This window comes from Rhinolophus hipposideros (genome assembly GCF_964194185.1).
Source record: "Rhinolophus hipposideros genome assembly, chromosome: 3".
Taxonomy (NCBI): Eukaryota; Metazoa; Chordata; class Mammalia; order Chiroptera; family Rhinolophidae; genus Rhinolophus; species Rhinolophus hipposideros.
In genome coordinates this window covers 48142483-48159262 of record NC_138049.1, presented here as the reverse complement: position 1 = coordinate 48159262, position 16780 = coordinate 48142483, and the positions used below count along the sequence as shown (strand labels likewise).

Sequence of the window (16780 nt, the reverse complement as noted above, 5' to 3'; positions counted from 1 at the left end):
ATGCGAAGATGCAAATTAGGCAATGTAATACCCAGAATGAGCCTCGTTTGACAGGCCAAACAGATTTTTATTGGAAAGCTAACTCATTCTCACACCAAATTCATTCTATTTTTTAAGTTAAAAAATGTGTAATTTTAAGTTCCACCATTGTCATAAGAAACACTCCAGAATAACAAGCAGTGGAACAATGGACACCCCCATATCGCATTGTGTCAGGTAATTACGAAGTGTCGCGGAGCCGGAAAGTGAAGCCCGGAACGCGTCTCCCCTGCGTTGTGTCTGAGCGTTGAGGGCTGCGTGTTTCACGTAAGCCCCCTTCAAACCGTTCAAGCCTCAAACCAGAGAGGGACAAACGCAATCGGAACTTGGTCCTAGGCGTGGACCGAGAGGGCCAAAGAGGGGGCGCTTGAGCGCAGAAGGAGCGAGCAAGGCTCCGGGAGAGCAGAAGCACGCAGAGAAGTCCAAGGGAAAGAGTGCAACCGGGCGGGGTGGGGAGGGTCCCGCCTGGGCGTGGTGAGGGCATCGCGGCTCCTGGTGGATGGAAGCGGAAGCGGGATCCTGGGCTCCCAGAAGCACCCAATCTTTTGGGAGTTAAACCCAGGGCAAGGGTGCCCGTGGGGCGGGGGGTTGTCACAGAGTAAAGCTGTTACTTTGTAGCGAACACAAGTTCAAGAGATGGAGAGAGAGAAAACAAGACAGAGAGATGGAGAGAGAGAAAACTGGAGGGAAAAGAAGAAAAAAAGATCGGGGGGCTGAAGGCCGAGATGTCCTATTTCTAAGTGGCTCATTGAGAGGCAAAAGCTTTCTTGCAAGTGCAGAGGTACCCCGCGCCGCGTTGGGGACCAGCCGAGCAGGGTGCCGAGACCTCTGCAAGGGGCCTCCATACTCCACGCTCCCTGCAGGGGCCCTGAGGCACCCCTCAGGGAGACCCTCTATCCTGGCAGCTGCGAAGAAGTCAGGACTGGTGTTTCTTTCCCCGTGACCCCAGCTCTGCACTCGGAAGCGGCGAGCTCAGCCTGCCGGGCCCAGGGGGAGGGAAACGGCCCTCTCGCAGAGCGACCTCAGGTCCCCACGCCCTCCCACTGCCCAACCTCCTTCCAACCCCATTCATTTTTTCCTCAGCAGCTTCTGGGACCCGTCGCCCGACCCCCAGCGCGGAGCTTAGGAGAACGCCTGGGGTCGGAGCAGGCCCGGGGGGCGTCGCGCGGAGGTGGCGGCCGCGAGGGGCGCCGCGTCCCGCCGGCGCGGGCCGCGGATGAGCAGGCGGCCGCGAGCAGCCCCCGGAGCCGCGCAGCATCGGCGTACACAGTGACGGTGGAAGCCACGCCCGCTCCGGAGCTGGGGGCCGTCCTAGGCCCCCCACCGTCCCCCCTCCCGCCCGCCCCCTCCCGGCCCCGGCTCCCCCTGGCCCCCCTCCCCGCGCCGGCCCCCGGCCCGCCCCCGGCTCTGCTCGCGGGAGGCGCTGGGCGCCGGGGCTGGCGCGCTCTCCCGGGCGCACACACACATCCACGCACGCACGCCCCGAGCAGCTCTCTCCGCGCCGGGCCCTCGTTCCCCTCGCCCATGCAGACGGACAGAGCGACAGAAGATGGCTGACGACTCCACGGGGCCCCGAGGATGCAGCCCGGCGGCGGCGGCGGCGGCGGGAGCGGCAGAAGCAGCGGCGGCGGCAGGGGCAGCGGCGGCAGCGGCGGCGTTGGCGGCGGCGGCGGCGGCGGCAGCCGGAGCAGGAGCGGCGGCGGCGGCATCCCCGAGACTCCACGAGCTACCTTCCCCTCTGACAGCCACTGACGTCCTCCGCCGCTAGGAGAGACCCCGCTTCTCCGGCGCCCGCCTGCCCCCCCCCCCCAGCCCCAGCCCCAGCCCCAGCCCCGCCAGCACCGCTACCTCCGCCAGCATTGCCACCATCAGCACCACCTCCACCACCTCCACCACCTCCACCACCACCACCACCACCGCCGGCGGCGGCAGCAGCCATTTCATCTCCACAGAAACCAGACACAAAAACATGGCAGAAATGGAGAAAGAAGGGAGACCTCCGGAAAATAAAAGGAGCAGGAAACCCGCTCACCCGGTGAAAAGGGAGATCAATGAGGAAATGAAGGTATTTTTGGATTTCGGGGCTGGAGAGATAGAGCTCTTTCCTCCGCCCGCTCCCTTTGGGCCGTTGCACGGATTTGGGGGGTCCCGGGGAGCGCTTGTCAGTCTCTGTAGGATGCCCTGAACGCCTCAGCTCCTCCTCCAGGTGCAAAACGGAGGCCAACTCGCGGGCTGCATCCCCGGAATTTGCCTACCTCCGATTTGATGGGGGTGGGGTGGGGGGCGGCCGGGAAACCACACACTATTTAACCTTATAAACCCCAGGTTGGCACAGGCGCGTTTCAGGGGGAGGGGGCCGGAGCTCAAGTGGCGGGTGGACCTGGTGAAGAGGCGTTACTAGCCCGTGGTGTAGTTCCCCCCCCACCCCCCGTTTCTTCGGGAACCATCCCTCCTCGATCCCTCCAAAGTTAGGAGCTCCCGGGCCGAGCACCCCGGGAGCGCTGGATTCCACCCCTCTCCCCTGCCTCTCTCCCGACTCCTCGATTCCGCTCCCCTCCAAGTAACCAGCTGTGACGGTGTAAAGAGGTTGTCAGCGCCGGGGAGAGTCGCGGCCCGAGTGGCGCTGGTTTGGGTACCGTTTTGACCGCCAGCTCGCCTGGCCCGCGCCTGCCCGCTGCTCTCATTCGGCTACCGCCGCCTCCCGCTCTCTGCATGATTCACTTCCCAGTTAAGCAGACCCGGGCAAGCCCCTCTGAAAGATAGCGGTCTGAGGGGCGGCCTTCTCGGAGAGCCTGCCCATTGTTTGGAAAGGCCAGCCCGGAGTCCTGTCGGCAAGGCCCCCGCCAGGCCAGCGGTGCTCCAGAGGTGGCGAGCGCAGCAGCCTGACGCTCCAGCTGTTCATTTGGAGCGAATGCACAAGAGCACCGCTCAGCTCCTGACCTCCCTGGTTCCCCCAACCCCATTTTCCATGAAGTTGCAGCTTTTTGCCCAGCGAGGGTTTTATTCAGTGTTGATTTCACGAGTCTCTCTTGATTAATGTGTGTGTGTGTGTGTGTGTGTGTGTGTGTATATATATATATAATTTATTTATTTCTGTATTTTTCTTTCTGAGTTACAAACAAGTAGCAGATTTGGAAGGACTTTAGTTTTCATTCTGCATCTAATGCATGAAATCCTTGACACTGCCAAATGACTTGGTTAGGCTGGTTACGTTTGTATTTAAAAAGACAAACTGGATGAAAATGGCATGCAACTCAGTCAAATTTATTGCGTTTTGATGTTTTCTTGATTAGAACAAGTACATTCAGTGCCTTGTATGAAGCCCATGCTTAGAAAGGAAAATGTGGATAATACATCCTATAAGTGTACCTCCAGGGAATTTCCATACGATCTAAATTTTGGAATTAGGGTTTTTATTTCTGGGTGAGGAAGTTAATGCGTCAAAGCATGAGGTGCAGCATCAGTCCTAACAGAGTTAAGGAATATTTGTCTTGGAAATCAGTGCTATTCCTTGGGATGGAAACCCTCATTGATTCCAATGACAGACAGTTTTTTTTTTTTTTAAGAGACCAGTAAGAGTTGTTGTTTTCCAAAGGGGGTGGGGTTAGGAACAGTCTGCAATAACCATTCTTCCTCACTTGCCCTTCCCTCTGTCCTGCAATTCCAGATTACTTTTCCATTTCATTTTAAATTGTGGGTGGAGGAAGAGAAGAGAGGTGAAGCCATTGGGAAATCAGTGTGCACTGGCCCTTTAAAACACTACCTAATGTGATCTATATGGATGGCAGCTTTTAAGTTTCATAGGTTCTAGAATTACAAATTAGCTAATTTTAATCAAAACATGTGAAATGTTATCCCGGCTGGATATAAAGGCTGACTGTGCTCGATGCTTGGGGCTCGCGTTGTTGACTTTGGCTGCGGGCGCACTCCGTGGTTTGGGAGATAGTTGTCCTTCTACAGTATAACAGATGTTTGTCTGAACTGGTGAGGAAGAAACAAAAACAACATTGTGCGAAGGGAAAAATTACACAATTTTTAGCCAATGCTGCAGGACTAAGTATGGAATTAACCTTCATGCACAGAATTTCCTCTTTGAAAATGTTATTTTTCTTCTAAATCACCACCTACTATTTGAAGTTTTAGTCCTCAGCGATTCAGTACATAGTAGCATTAAATAAGAAGTTTTAGCCCACAAATAAATCAATGTCCTGTAACATCAGGATTTTCTCTCTAATTTGCAACAATGTATAGGACACCCCTGGCCGAAATCTTCAGTCATGTCAATTCACATCATGCCAGTGAATCATGAAATCCCATTTCTAGTGGAATTGTTTAGTGGGCATTCCTTTAATATAATAGCACTAGAAGTCTTCATTTTTAAAGTGATTTCTCAAAGACAAAAAGTGGAAGAGTTATTTTGAGCTCATTAAAAATTTTCTGCTTTTAATGTTAATAACCACATTGATAAAATCCCTTCCCAAACCTTATGGTATTATTACCCCTCCGTCTAAAGTGTAGAGTAACATAACAAGTTGGTTGTCCTGTATAAAAATATGTGCAACAAAATGTCACCGAGAACACAATGTGGCCTTGTGCAGCTTCATATCGGTGCCGCTGGAGCTGCCTGGCTGTGTTTGCCTTCATCTGAACGGCTTTCATCTGGACCAGTGTAAACTAAGCCCTGGTAAGTAATCACTGCCCGGCAAAAAGAAAGGAATGTATACAGCTAGCACGGCCTAAGCTGTAAAAACGGAAACCTGAGCCCCTACCGCGGATCACATATCAAGGCTTGAAGGTAGGGGAAATGAAAGGGGGAAAGAGGAGAGAGCGAATGGAAAAGTCAGCCTGGGAAGTGGAGGATTGGAAGGAGGCCCCCTTAGGAGATTTGGCTCAGGGATTAGGGAATTTTATCATGGTGTACAGTGACCTACTCAGGTTTCAACACTGGTTGGATCAAGTTGCTTCTCTGTGAGCTGAAAGAAAAAGGACTGGTGTGTATGTGATTTTTTTTTTCCCTTCGGGTAATAGAAAGGACATTGGTACAAGTGTCTATTTTAAGTGCAGCAAATGCAAGGCACTGAGAATGAGCAACAAAATTGCCTCCTCATGGAGACTTCCTTCAAGATTTCCTAATTGAGATAGTCACATATTTATTTTAAAATGGCTGGAGAAGACAAACTGGCTGAGGTTTTAGCTGACACCAGTAATGGCATTGGAGATTGTCTTCATGTGGCTGGGAGCTAATGTTGGTTGCTGTTTCACTAGATCAGATATTGAGTTACATTTTCGTTATCACTGGTTTTAATGTACATGGCAGTTGAAACAAATTTAAATCTGATACAATATAATTTTGTGTGTGCAAAGTACATGACTTGGCATAGCTGGCTCTGGTATTTGTACTTCAGTGAAAATATCTTCAAGTAGAAATATTTGTCTCACTGTGACCTTTACAATGTTTCTTTATCTTTCCCTTTCTTCTTCCTCCCTTCATTCTGGGTTTCTTTCCTTGATTAAAAAGACTCATTACTTTACTATACTTACAATCAGTGTGCCTTAATTAGTGGCCAACAGAATGAATTTTTTTAATGCAATTTCTATTTTGACTGCTTTTTGTTTCTAAAGTGAATATTGTGATTGTATCTAATGTAATATATACTGTTATCTTACATGTATCACAATAAATGGATGTTAGGAGGGAATTCCGACATATAGAAGGGTTAATTTGTTTCGGTAGTTCACCCAAAACATGGTAGATACAATATAAAAACTAGTTCCTAATATTGGATGTGTAAATGTAAGTAGATGCGTAAGTGTAAATATAAGGATTGTAATTAAGGATATGTATTTTGTGCACATGGGTCTTAGTGAATGTAATTAGTGGTTACCAAACAGTAATGCAACTAGAAAAATCTAAACTATGAGTAGAGAGAATTAGTCGGATTTTTATCTTCTGAAACTCTGACAAAACCAACGTGATTAGATCAAGCATTCTGCCCTGGAAACTTTCCTAAACAAACCGTAATCAATGCATTTACAATGTTTCGCTTTTTTTTAAATCAATGCTAACCTACAAGATAATCTGTGTTAAATGTCTTAGGGTCTCCTTTGCTGAAGAAGTTTTCTGTCTATAAATATTCTCAGTAAGTAATCTGTGCCTAAAATTATACTTCAGTCTTGATGCCTACAGTTAGATTCAGGCACATCTGTTAAAGTTTAGTAGTAAACACACCACAAGATTTTCTAGTTTGGTTTCTGATAGTCTCCATTTGGCGTTAAAAATGACCTGTGTCAATTGCATAGACAATAAAACAAGTTGCAGGGCTAAGCTGGTGAGTGCAGTGAGATAAATAGCTGGCTTAAAAAAGAGATCAGCGTATGGATTAGAAAAGCCAGCATGTTTAAGGTTGAAATCAGCTCATTACTAAAACAGACATATTTTAAGTTTTGGGGCTGAAACTCCATCTTGGTGTCAGACACGGTGAGTCTCATGAACCTAGAAAGTGGGCTTAGGACCAGATCACACTGTGGCATTCACAAATTATGTCAGCGCTCTCCAGCTGAGCAGTGGCTTCAGGTGTGCCACGTGGCAGGGCTGGGGACAAATGTCAGTTGAGACATGGCCCTTGCCCGTTGGGAGCTTGTATAGGATGTTTCTGAGCTGCCCAGCCTTGTTCTCTGCATTGCTTTCAGTAGTCCTGCTCAAGACTCCAGGCTAAATCCCGAAGAGATGGTCCTGGAAGGGCACTGAGAGCTATGAATTCTGCTTTGTTCAAACTGGAGGTTTTCTGAAAAGAGTCTCTTTTTCTCCATCTGTGAACCTGTGAGTATGATGTGTGGTAGAGTGAGATTCTCTAAGCTGTATACAACTTGCAGGTTCCAGCGACGAGGAAATGGAAAGGAACCACTCCACTTCCTCCCGAATCTGAAATAAACATTTGAACTAGAAGAAAATGAGTCTGACAGACTCATTCCCTTCTGCGTTTCCTGCCTCTGTGCTTGCCAAGCACTGCTCTGAGAAGCCAAGCCCTACTCTCCTTGTGTGAAAGACAGACTCATAGAAACCAAGAGGCAACAAAGTTTTTAAAGCAAAGTCAAAACCAGGGCCTCAAAAAGCATAAATATCAGTGAGTGCAAGTGACTGTCTGAAAAAGTAGGGTTCCAGGGAAATATAATGTCTTGTGAGGGTGACCAGACTTTTTGTACCTTCTAAGTGTCCTTTTTTATTAAGAATCTTTATACTTCTTCTTAAAAAAAAATATTAGAAGTAGTAGAGGGTGGGTTATTTAAAAATCTCTGAAGTCGGAAACTTCCTCTTATGGGATGGGAAATCAGCCACCCTTGCATTCTCAAGCTAATAAGATTATAGAGTATTTTCCTAAAAGAGAAGGGATATTACAGGATAGAATGAGAAAAAAAATACTTTGTTTTTTTGAAACACATATACAGACAGGAAAGCATGGGGTGAGAGATTTGCTGAATGTATGTTTTAGGATCTGCAGACTGATGAGTGTTGATACCTCTGTATAACCAAAGGGCTCTGGAACTCTGTCCTGCTTTAAAGCCAGTGGGTTTGGCACAGACAGGAAAACAATGTAACAAGTCTTGGCGATTTTTAGGGCAGTTCTGCAGCTGTGATAGGTTACAGCTGCACACAGCTGCACACCTGCCATGCCCGCCACAGTGCTAGCTTGAGGGCTGGTATCCACAATTTCACAGCATTTGTTTGACCTTTTTAGGATATTTGATGTCCTGGCTACAGATTAAAATGTGGGAACATAAATGTCTGCTCTGTGTGAAAACAAGACAATAAAACAACGTAGATTTTATACGTAGAAGCACGCAGTTTTGGTTTCGTATGCCAATTATACAGCCATCTCATTCAGAGTATATCAAAAGGAGAATAAGACCTTCTCCTCAGACCTGCTTCAGGCCGGGGTTGGATTTTAGTGTTATAATGTGTCCTCTGCCCTTAGAATTGCATTATAATCATTCTGTTGTAGCTGAGCACAGTGCTGTAAAATGACCCAAATGGAGCACAGTGACCATCTTCAAAGGATTTCAAGTTAAAAAGCTGTAGTTCAGGTAAAAACAGCAGGGCTCAATGGGTAAAGTCTGCACCAGGCATGTGAATATGACCGCTCTTATTATTTCATGCATGAGGCGGACCCTCTCATGGGTCACCTGTGGCGAGTGTCTGCTCCTCAGGATACCATTTGATCCAGTGGGATCTTGAATGTGGAAATGCTTTGTTATCTGTAAAGGGTCCTTCCAATATTTCTTTTGCACTATTTAAATTTTACCTTTAACCTTCTTGGCAGAACCATAAAATAAAACCCATTCACTGGGTCAGTGTTAACAGAGATAATTTAGACACAGCACTAGGCCAGACCTAGGGATAGAGCTAGAAACTGCCTTCTAATCAAGTTCAGGGCCTACTTTCTTCTACAAAAGAAACTGCCTCTTTGCAGTTCCTTCCCTCACCTCCTTTTTAATATCTCAATTAATGAATGAGTCCAGTGATGCTTAATAGAAATCTACCTGAGAACTTAGAGCACATGGAGGTGAAAAGGGAGATAAAATATTTTCCATAGATAGCCATCATTCTATTATTCATAATCTTAACTAGCAGAGGTAATAGCATTTTTCCCCCCTGCCTTTGTAAATTGTTCAGGATCGGTGGTTTCCTTTTCCTTTGAAAGTGTTTCTCATATGCTCCCCATTCTTGGATAATGGGTGTCAGAATGTTTTGAAGTAATGTGACTGACAGGTCCTCTTTATTGTCATTATGACTGTGAATATGGGTGACATAGTTCTCTGTGAGAAGACTCTGTTAATTTTTGTTTAAAACTGTATTTTTTTATGAAAATAATGTATGGACATGACAGAAATAGTAGAATAAGTAATTCAAATCAGCAAAAAGAAAAACAAAGCCTATAATTTCCCCACCCAGACACATTACTGTCAACATTTTGATGTACATCTTTTCATGCCCTTTTCTATGTATGGTTTTAAGAGAAAAAAAATGATGTGGGATCTAATTCTATAAAAATAAAGTATTTAAAAAAATAAAAAAACAAAAGAGGTCTTATAGTGTACTAACCTTTCTTTTAAAACTTAATATATTGTTAATAGCTTTTATGGCACTAAACTTATTTACAGCTTATATTTTAATGGCAAAATAGTATTCCATGTTAGTCATTCCATAATTAAGCTGTAATTTCTTTAACCAATTTTATTGTTTGGCATATAGCTTGTTTCTAAGAAAACAACAGTGAGATCAACGTTCCTGAACGTGCATATTTTTGCACTTACTTCCTTCGAATAGTTTCTATGATGCTAGAAATAATAGTGCTGAGTCAAGGGGTATGTACATTGTTAAGGCTTTTAAAACATAGAGTCAAATTACCTTTTCTAAAAGTTGTATCAATTTAAATTCCCAATATTATGAGAGTACTCATTAACACTGGATGTTAGAATTTTTTAATGTGCACGTGTTTATTTTTTACAATCGTTTTCCTGAACTTTGATTATTTCTCTGTATTTATACTTTAAAAAAATATTTGTGAATGTATTCAAATGGGTTAGCACATTTTTTGAGCACACTCTAAGTGCTAGGCATTGTGCTAGGTGAGGCATAAAATGAAAGAAAAGATTTCTGCCCTCAAATAACTTACAGTGTATTTGGAGTAGATGACATATTTTGCTAGAACTGGGATTTGGAGTGAAAATGGGAATTACGTTTGTGGGGAGAAGGAGGACATGGCTTTTCCCTCATTTCAATGAATGATTGGGAGCTCTTTGAAAACTTTCTGCTCTCTTGGGTAGGATACAAAGTTGAAAAAACATTGACATTCAATTATGCAAGGCCTGGGATGAAAGAAATCAGTGATATCTATCTGTATTTTAAAATCTGTTGTTGTTTTCAAAATAAAATCAGTAGTCCTTTTGGAAGACCTGAAGTACTTGTGTTTCAGAAATATTTTGAGAATCGATAATAATTGCTGTTTTCAAAGTGCCTTGATGCCAACTCTGTTATTTACCAGGTAAACTGTCCAATTAAAAATCCTTTAGATTTGAACTTTGACATTTGTACAGTACTTGCAGTTGAATAAGGACAGTGTCTAATGAATGTTCTGGGAATTAAGTTCTAATAAAATTAAATTTTGCCAAAATAGAAAGAACTCAGAGGAGTGGGGAAATAGTAAAAATTTCCTGCCTTTCCACCATCTTTCTGTGACTTTTTCCTTTTTTTTTTTTTAATTCTAAGAAGAGATAAGGCTTTCAAACTAAATGTTAAGAATTGTCTTCTTTCCTTAAGAGTCCTAGAGGTGAGAGAGAGCAATTGGAAAGGGTGAGGAAGAGGTGTGGTGGCAAAGTATTAGAAGTGCAAAGCAATTAGAGTCAGATGTGATGTCAAAAAATTGTCAAATTAGAAGATTCAATTTTAATTGTAAATTTTGAGCACCCCCATTTCAACAATACAAATAATTAAGGAGAGTAGGACCCAATGATCAAATTAAAAAGCAAGCAAAGGTTTGACATAGGTAGATATGCCCTTGTTGGAAAGTTCTTTATATGTGATATTGGTAATATTGACATCTTATGGTATGATTTTCTTGCCACTTTTTGATTGCTCCAAGGAATTAACTTCTTTGGAATTGCTGAAACATTGGACCTTACAGAATTTATAATACAAAGTGGCCTGGTATAAGAATCAGAAGGTTTGTATTTTCGTTCTGACTTTACTGGGTGATCTCGAATGCCTGTAATTTACCTTCTGGATGCTCTAATTTCTGTTGTAAAACGAGGATGTTACATAGGTTCACCAAAAGTTTATTGTGGAAATCAAATACCTAATTCATAGGATTATTGAAAGGAACAAGAGAGTTAAAGGATGTGGAAACACTGTAAAGTGCTATAAGAGTGTTAGACATTATCATTATAATTATAGTGACCTATTTTCCAAACCCAAATTGGACCAAATGGTATGAGAGAGGATTTTTGTGCCACTTCCAAGGGCGCAAGGCAGCCTACAAAATGTGATTCGGATGCCAGAATATTAAAATTTCTGGCACGTTTTTATAGTTTATGGGAGTAATGATGAAATATTTGAAATAGTGGCTGTTTAGTAAAATTTATGATGTGTGATCACTATAATTATGATATTTCTTTGCAAAAGATATTTTATTTCTCATATAAGTAGAAGTTCTTCGGTTTCACAGAATCTTACAGCTTGGAGGGACTTTAAAAGACTACTTCAGTTTCCCGTCCTAAATTTTCAGGACAAATTCCGGGGAGAAGCAACTTTTACAACCTCTCTTAGTACAGTAGCTTGTCTTATTATCAATCATCCTTACCTTAGAATCTCTCTGCATTTTAGCTCTTACCACCTTTATTGTTTTCACCTTAAAAAAACACACCAAAAAACAAAACATAACTTACAGAAGAAACTTATATAGGAAAGGAATAATTCTTGTATTTTTATTTTTTATTTTTATTTATTTATTTTAATTTTATTTATTTTTAACAGGACTTTATTGGGGAAAAGTGTGTATTTCCAGGACTTTACTGGGGGAACAGTGTTTTTTCCCAGGACCCATCAGCTCCAAGTCAAGTTGTTCTTTCAATCTTAGTTGTGGAGGGCGCAGCTCAGCATCAAGTCCAGTTGCCGTTTTCAATCTAGTTGCGGGGGCACAGCCCACCATCCCTTGCGGGAGTCGAATTGGCAACCTTGTTGTTGAGCGCATGCGCTCTTAACCAGCTGAGCCATCCGGTCGCCCAGGAGCTCAGTGGCAGCTCGTTGTCTTCACTCTAGTTGTGGAGGGTGCAGCTCACCATGTGGGAATCGAACCAGCAACGCTGGTGCTCAGAGTTCCTACTCTAACCAAGTGAGCTATCCGGCTGCCCAATAATTCTTTTAATAGAAAACTTGTTTTTAAAGGATGACAATCCCCAAAAAATGTTGAAAAAAATATCTGGTGGAATTCTCTACCAGAAAGATTTAAAGCCCTAATGGGTCATAAATATTAAATTCATTTTTCCTAGAATATGTCATCTTTCTTGGATAATAACTGTAAAAATATATTTCATTTCCTCCGGTTTAGCAGCATAACAACTCCATGTGATATCTAGCATCAAATTCTACCTAGAAATTAAAAAATTTAAATTATTCCATGGGGTCTTTGATTTCTGAATCCAGTAGTGTGTAAGTCAGAGGTAATATAATAGTCTGTTTCTTGTACTTAACACTATACGAAACTGTTGTTTGCTTTTTCTTTCTTTCATCTTGTTCCCCCTCCCATGAAAGGTTTGAGATTTATGGTTTGAGGCTTTAAAAACCATTTGTTTTCTACTTTTTCTGTCACATATCAAAACATTAAGGAGTTTATTTTATTTTCAATGACAAGAAAGGGAATGTTTTAGAGTTTATTTTCACTGACATTTATAGTGACTCCAAAATCATGGACTAGAGCAAGTTCAGATCAATTGTTCCATGAAGCATCTGAGTTTTCAGCACAAACCATAAACTAAGTGATGCAGTTAAGATGCCCAAATAATATGAATTTGGTGTTAATAATCCAGTTTTCAGTTTTTATCCAATTGTGTGAAACTTCCGGATTCCGTCCCTGGGATTGGTTCTGAAGGGCTGAATGGATTTGCAGCCGGACTAAAACAAACAAATCTATATCCTTGGCTGCGAGGTTGCTCCATGAATTATGCAGCTGTAGCCTTTGTCACTTCAGAGGTTAGACAGAACTGGAGAGAGAGGCGCCCAGACACAAAATGGTCTAGAAAATTGGATATGGTGGCCAGAAGTTACTGTGCAGAAGATTTTCTGTCTTGTTGGCACAGTTCTGTAAGAGACTGGGGCAAGCAGCGCACAAACCGATAGGATGGCTTGAACTTGGCTTTTAACACTGTTGGAATTGGTTTTTTGATGCTCAGTGTTATCCTTACCCTTGGAGAATTCTGCTGCCAGACCACTGATGGAGGACCTTGATTTGTGTGCTTAGGGACTGTCATTCTCCAGTGCAGGAACTCAGCTCAATGAAAGAAATTGGGTGTTATGGGAGACTGATGCCTCATTAAAGGGATCTCTTTTGATTGAGTAGAGCAGCATTTACCTGAGTCCTCCTCAGTGGTATTCTAGGAGTTGAGTTTATTATACATATCAATCATATCATCTTTGTGCATTCATGAAAAGAATGTCTATTTAATGTGGACATGACCAGCTATCAGAGAGAATAAATGCCTCACTAAAGCTTGAAATGGCTGACTGTTGGCCTTGTGGATGGTAACATTGAATCAATCTGGCTAGATTTTTCTTTTTTTAAATTGCTTGTGCACTATAACCTCACAGATAGACCCAGTTGGAACTCTAAGCTGAAGTGGGGACTAAAGCAAAAAAAATCTAGCATCTTTTGGTGGTTTGAAATGCCAGGTTTGTTTTTGTGGAGTCAATAGTATAATATCCTTTTTTTTTTTTTAAATGCAACCCCTGCTGAAATCTAAAGTGAAATTTAAGAGAACATGGAATTCACACGTTAAGGCTGTGAGCACTCTGGTTTAACCTTAGTGCTTTGTTTCATGTATATAAATTATACATTTCAGTGTAATTCAGAAATGACAGCTTCTAGGGAGAATGAGAAAAGATTCATTGAGCCACAGAGAAGGTTAGAATATAGAGTTTTTCTAGTTCAGTCCAAGAGGCTCAGGCTGCTTTGCCAGATAGAGATGCTTTTAAAAATCAATTCAACAAACCTTTTTTAAGCTCTTACTCTGTAGTGTGGGTCCCTTCTTTTTACTTAAAATTTTTTTCCAGCTTTATTGAGACATAATTGACATATAACACTGTGTAAGTTTAAGGTGTACAATGTGTTGATTTGATACATTTATAGATTGAAAATTTATTGCCACCGTAGCGTTAGCTCTACTATCTCTACCCCATCATATAGTTACCATTTTCTTGTGTGTGGTGAAAACATGTAAGATCTACTTTCTTAGCAACATTCAAGTATGTGATACAGTATTATTAGCTATAATCACCATGCTGTACATTAGGTCCTCATACTGGTTAATCTTGTAACTGGAAGTTTGTACCCTTTGACCAATATCTCTCCATTTCCCCACCCCTCTAATCCTTGGTAACCACCACTCTTCTCTCTGTTTCTCAGAGAGAAATGCTTTAAGGCAAGGCACACACATACATTAAGATCATTAACAAACATAGTCTCACATCTTGCCTCCATTTCTAGCAGTTGATAAGTTCATAAAAAATAGTCACCCGATATTGAGGCTTTAAATCTGTCCAACTACACCCATTATTTTCACACTTTGATTCCTATAATAACAACAACACCTTACATTTATCTATTGATTTATAGTTCATAAAGTGTTTTCATACCTTATCCAAAATCGGGGCTGGCTAGTAACCTTAAAGTTATTTGATACTTTTATGTTACATATCAGAAGACAATCACAGTGACCTTCGATTTCATGGAGAAAGAACCTTTCACTAATGAAATTTGTAAAGCAAATTATTCATTGATTTTTAAAGAATACTCTTCCAAAAAGGAAAGTAAAAAAGGGAGACTCTTGTAGGCTATTCAGCTTTCTGTGTGATAGTAGTTGACAATTAAATAATTTCCTTGCTGAGATTTTGCTTTATCTGAGATAAGAGTCATGTTAAGAAACATCTGAATCAGAAAGCAGTTCTAATTTAAATTAATCTGAGCCACAAAAAAGGTCAATTGTTTTCATTTTCAAAATCTTTTCTTAGCTGTTTTTGTGCATTACTTTTCAATATTTTCATATTAGTGTGGGATAGACTTTGCAGGAGAATATGCTAAAATTGACTTTCTGTTCATAAGCGAAACTGAAAAATACCTTTTTTCTTATTATCTTTAAATTGTAAAAGTCTGAAGGCCTGTCATAATTGGATGCATCATCCTGAGATTTACATGCTTTACAATTTTTGAACGTGATTTGAAAAACGAACAGGACTCTAGGGGAGGTTGGCTGGGCTGTCAGGAAACGGGTAATGCAAACAGAATTCGATTTATGCATTTTTTAAAAATAGTTATCGATTATATAAATAAGTAGCCTATGGTTCTCTTTCAGAACTTTGCAGAAAACACCATGAATGAACTCCTTGGCTGGTATGGCTATGATAAGGTTGAATTGAAAGATGGTGAAGATATTGAATTCAGAAGCTACCCTACAGATGGAGAGAGCCGGCAGCACATTTCTGTTCTCAAAGGTAAAGACATTTAACATCCTTTTGTTCATACCAAGAAGGATTAACTATCTCAACCTGGCAGAATTGAGTGGCTTTGGGACTCGTTTTGTTGATTATGCCAATGGTTGATTTACATGTACATTCCCAGTAGTGCTTTCCTATAAGCAGAATTCCACAGAATATAAGAACACAACATAAAACAAAAATAGACACACTTAATCTCCTTCCATCAATGGGAGAACTACCTACATAGACAAAGGCTAGGGACCGCCAGTGCTATAGTCCTGCCCACAAATTTATAGAAAGGGATAATGTTTACTAACTTATTCTCTCGTTTCCTGAGCGCTTTGATATGTCAGCTGTTGGGGACTGGTACTTTCTGTTACGTGAAATGTTAGATTTAGATTTTCAGAGTGCAAGAGAGAATGATGGTTACTTTGGTAATTCTCCCTCCCCCCTTTTTGGTGGGAATTCTAAAGGAAAGCCCTCTTTCTTTCTTCCTTTTTTAAAAAAAATATTTTTATTAAAATATAGCTAACATTCAACATTATATTAGTTTCAGGAGTATAGCATAGTTATGCAACATTTATATGCCTAAAGTAGTGATCACCATAAGTCCAGCAACCATGGGACTCTGTACCATGCTATCACAGTATTATTGACTATATTCCCTATGCTAAACATTACATCCTCGTGACTTATTTGTTTTATACCTGGAGATTTGAATCTCTCATCCTCTTATTCCACTTCACCTTTTCTCCTACTTTTAAACTTTTCAATTACAGTTGACATTCAATATTATTTTATATTAATTTCATGTGTACAGCATAGTGGTTAGACATTTATATAAATTAAGAAGTGATCCTACTGACTAGTCTAGCACCCACCTGGCACCATACACAGTTATTACCATGTATTGACCATATTCCCTATGGGGTACTTTACATCCCCATGACTATTTTGTAACTAGTATCAGTTTGTACTTCTTACTCCCTTCTCCTTTTTCACTCATCCTCAACCCCCTCCCATCTGGCAGCCATCAAAATGTTCTCTCTGAGTTTGTTTATGTTTTGTTTGTTTATTTTGTTCTTTAAATTCCACATATAAGCATAATCCCATTGCATTTGTCTTTCTCTGTCTGACACTCCACTCAGCACAATTCCCTCCAGGTCCATCCATGCCGCCACAGATGGCAAGAACCCATTCCCTTCCCTGGCTGAGCAATATTTCATTGTATATGTGTACTACTTCTTTATGCATTCTTCCATTGACAGACACCCAGGCTGCTTCCACACCTTGGCCATTGTAAACAATCCTGCAGTGAACATATACATACACATGTCCCCTCGAAGTAGCATTTTGGGTTTCTTCAGATAAATATCCTAAAGTGGGATTGCTGGGTCCTTCTTTGTCCCTTCTTATTGCCTTTGTTTTAAAGTCTAGTTTTTCTTGTATAAGTATTGCTACCCCAGCTTTTTTTATTTTTTCATTTCCATTTTCATG

At 41.8% G+C, this 16780-nt stretch overlaps 1 protein-coding gene across 2 annotated transcripts in view; it reads left to right on the top strand.

Annotated features, from left to right (window-relative positions):
- The first annotated feature begins 1449 nt into the window (after positions 1–1449).
- The window catches only part of SOBP (sine oculis binding protein homolog), a 161832-nt gene continuing 146501 nt past the window's right edge, over positions 1450–16780 (top strand). Inside the window, exons 1-2 of one of the 2 annotated variants that reach the window (XM_081033263.1) lie at positions 1450–2104; positions 15160–15298. In XM_081033263.1, the coding sequence (XP_080889389.1) occupies positions 2009–2104; positions 15160–15298 (235 nt within the window). In that variant the 5' untranslated portion in view covers positions 1450–2008. The remainder of the gene's footprint in view (positions 2105–15159; positions 15299–16780) is intronic. The other variant, XM_081033262.1, reaches the window with a different exon arrangement.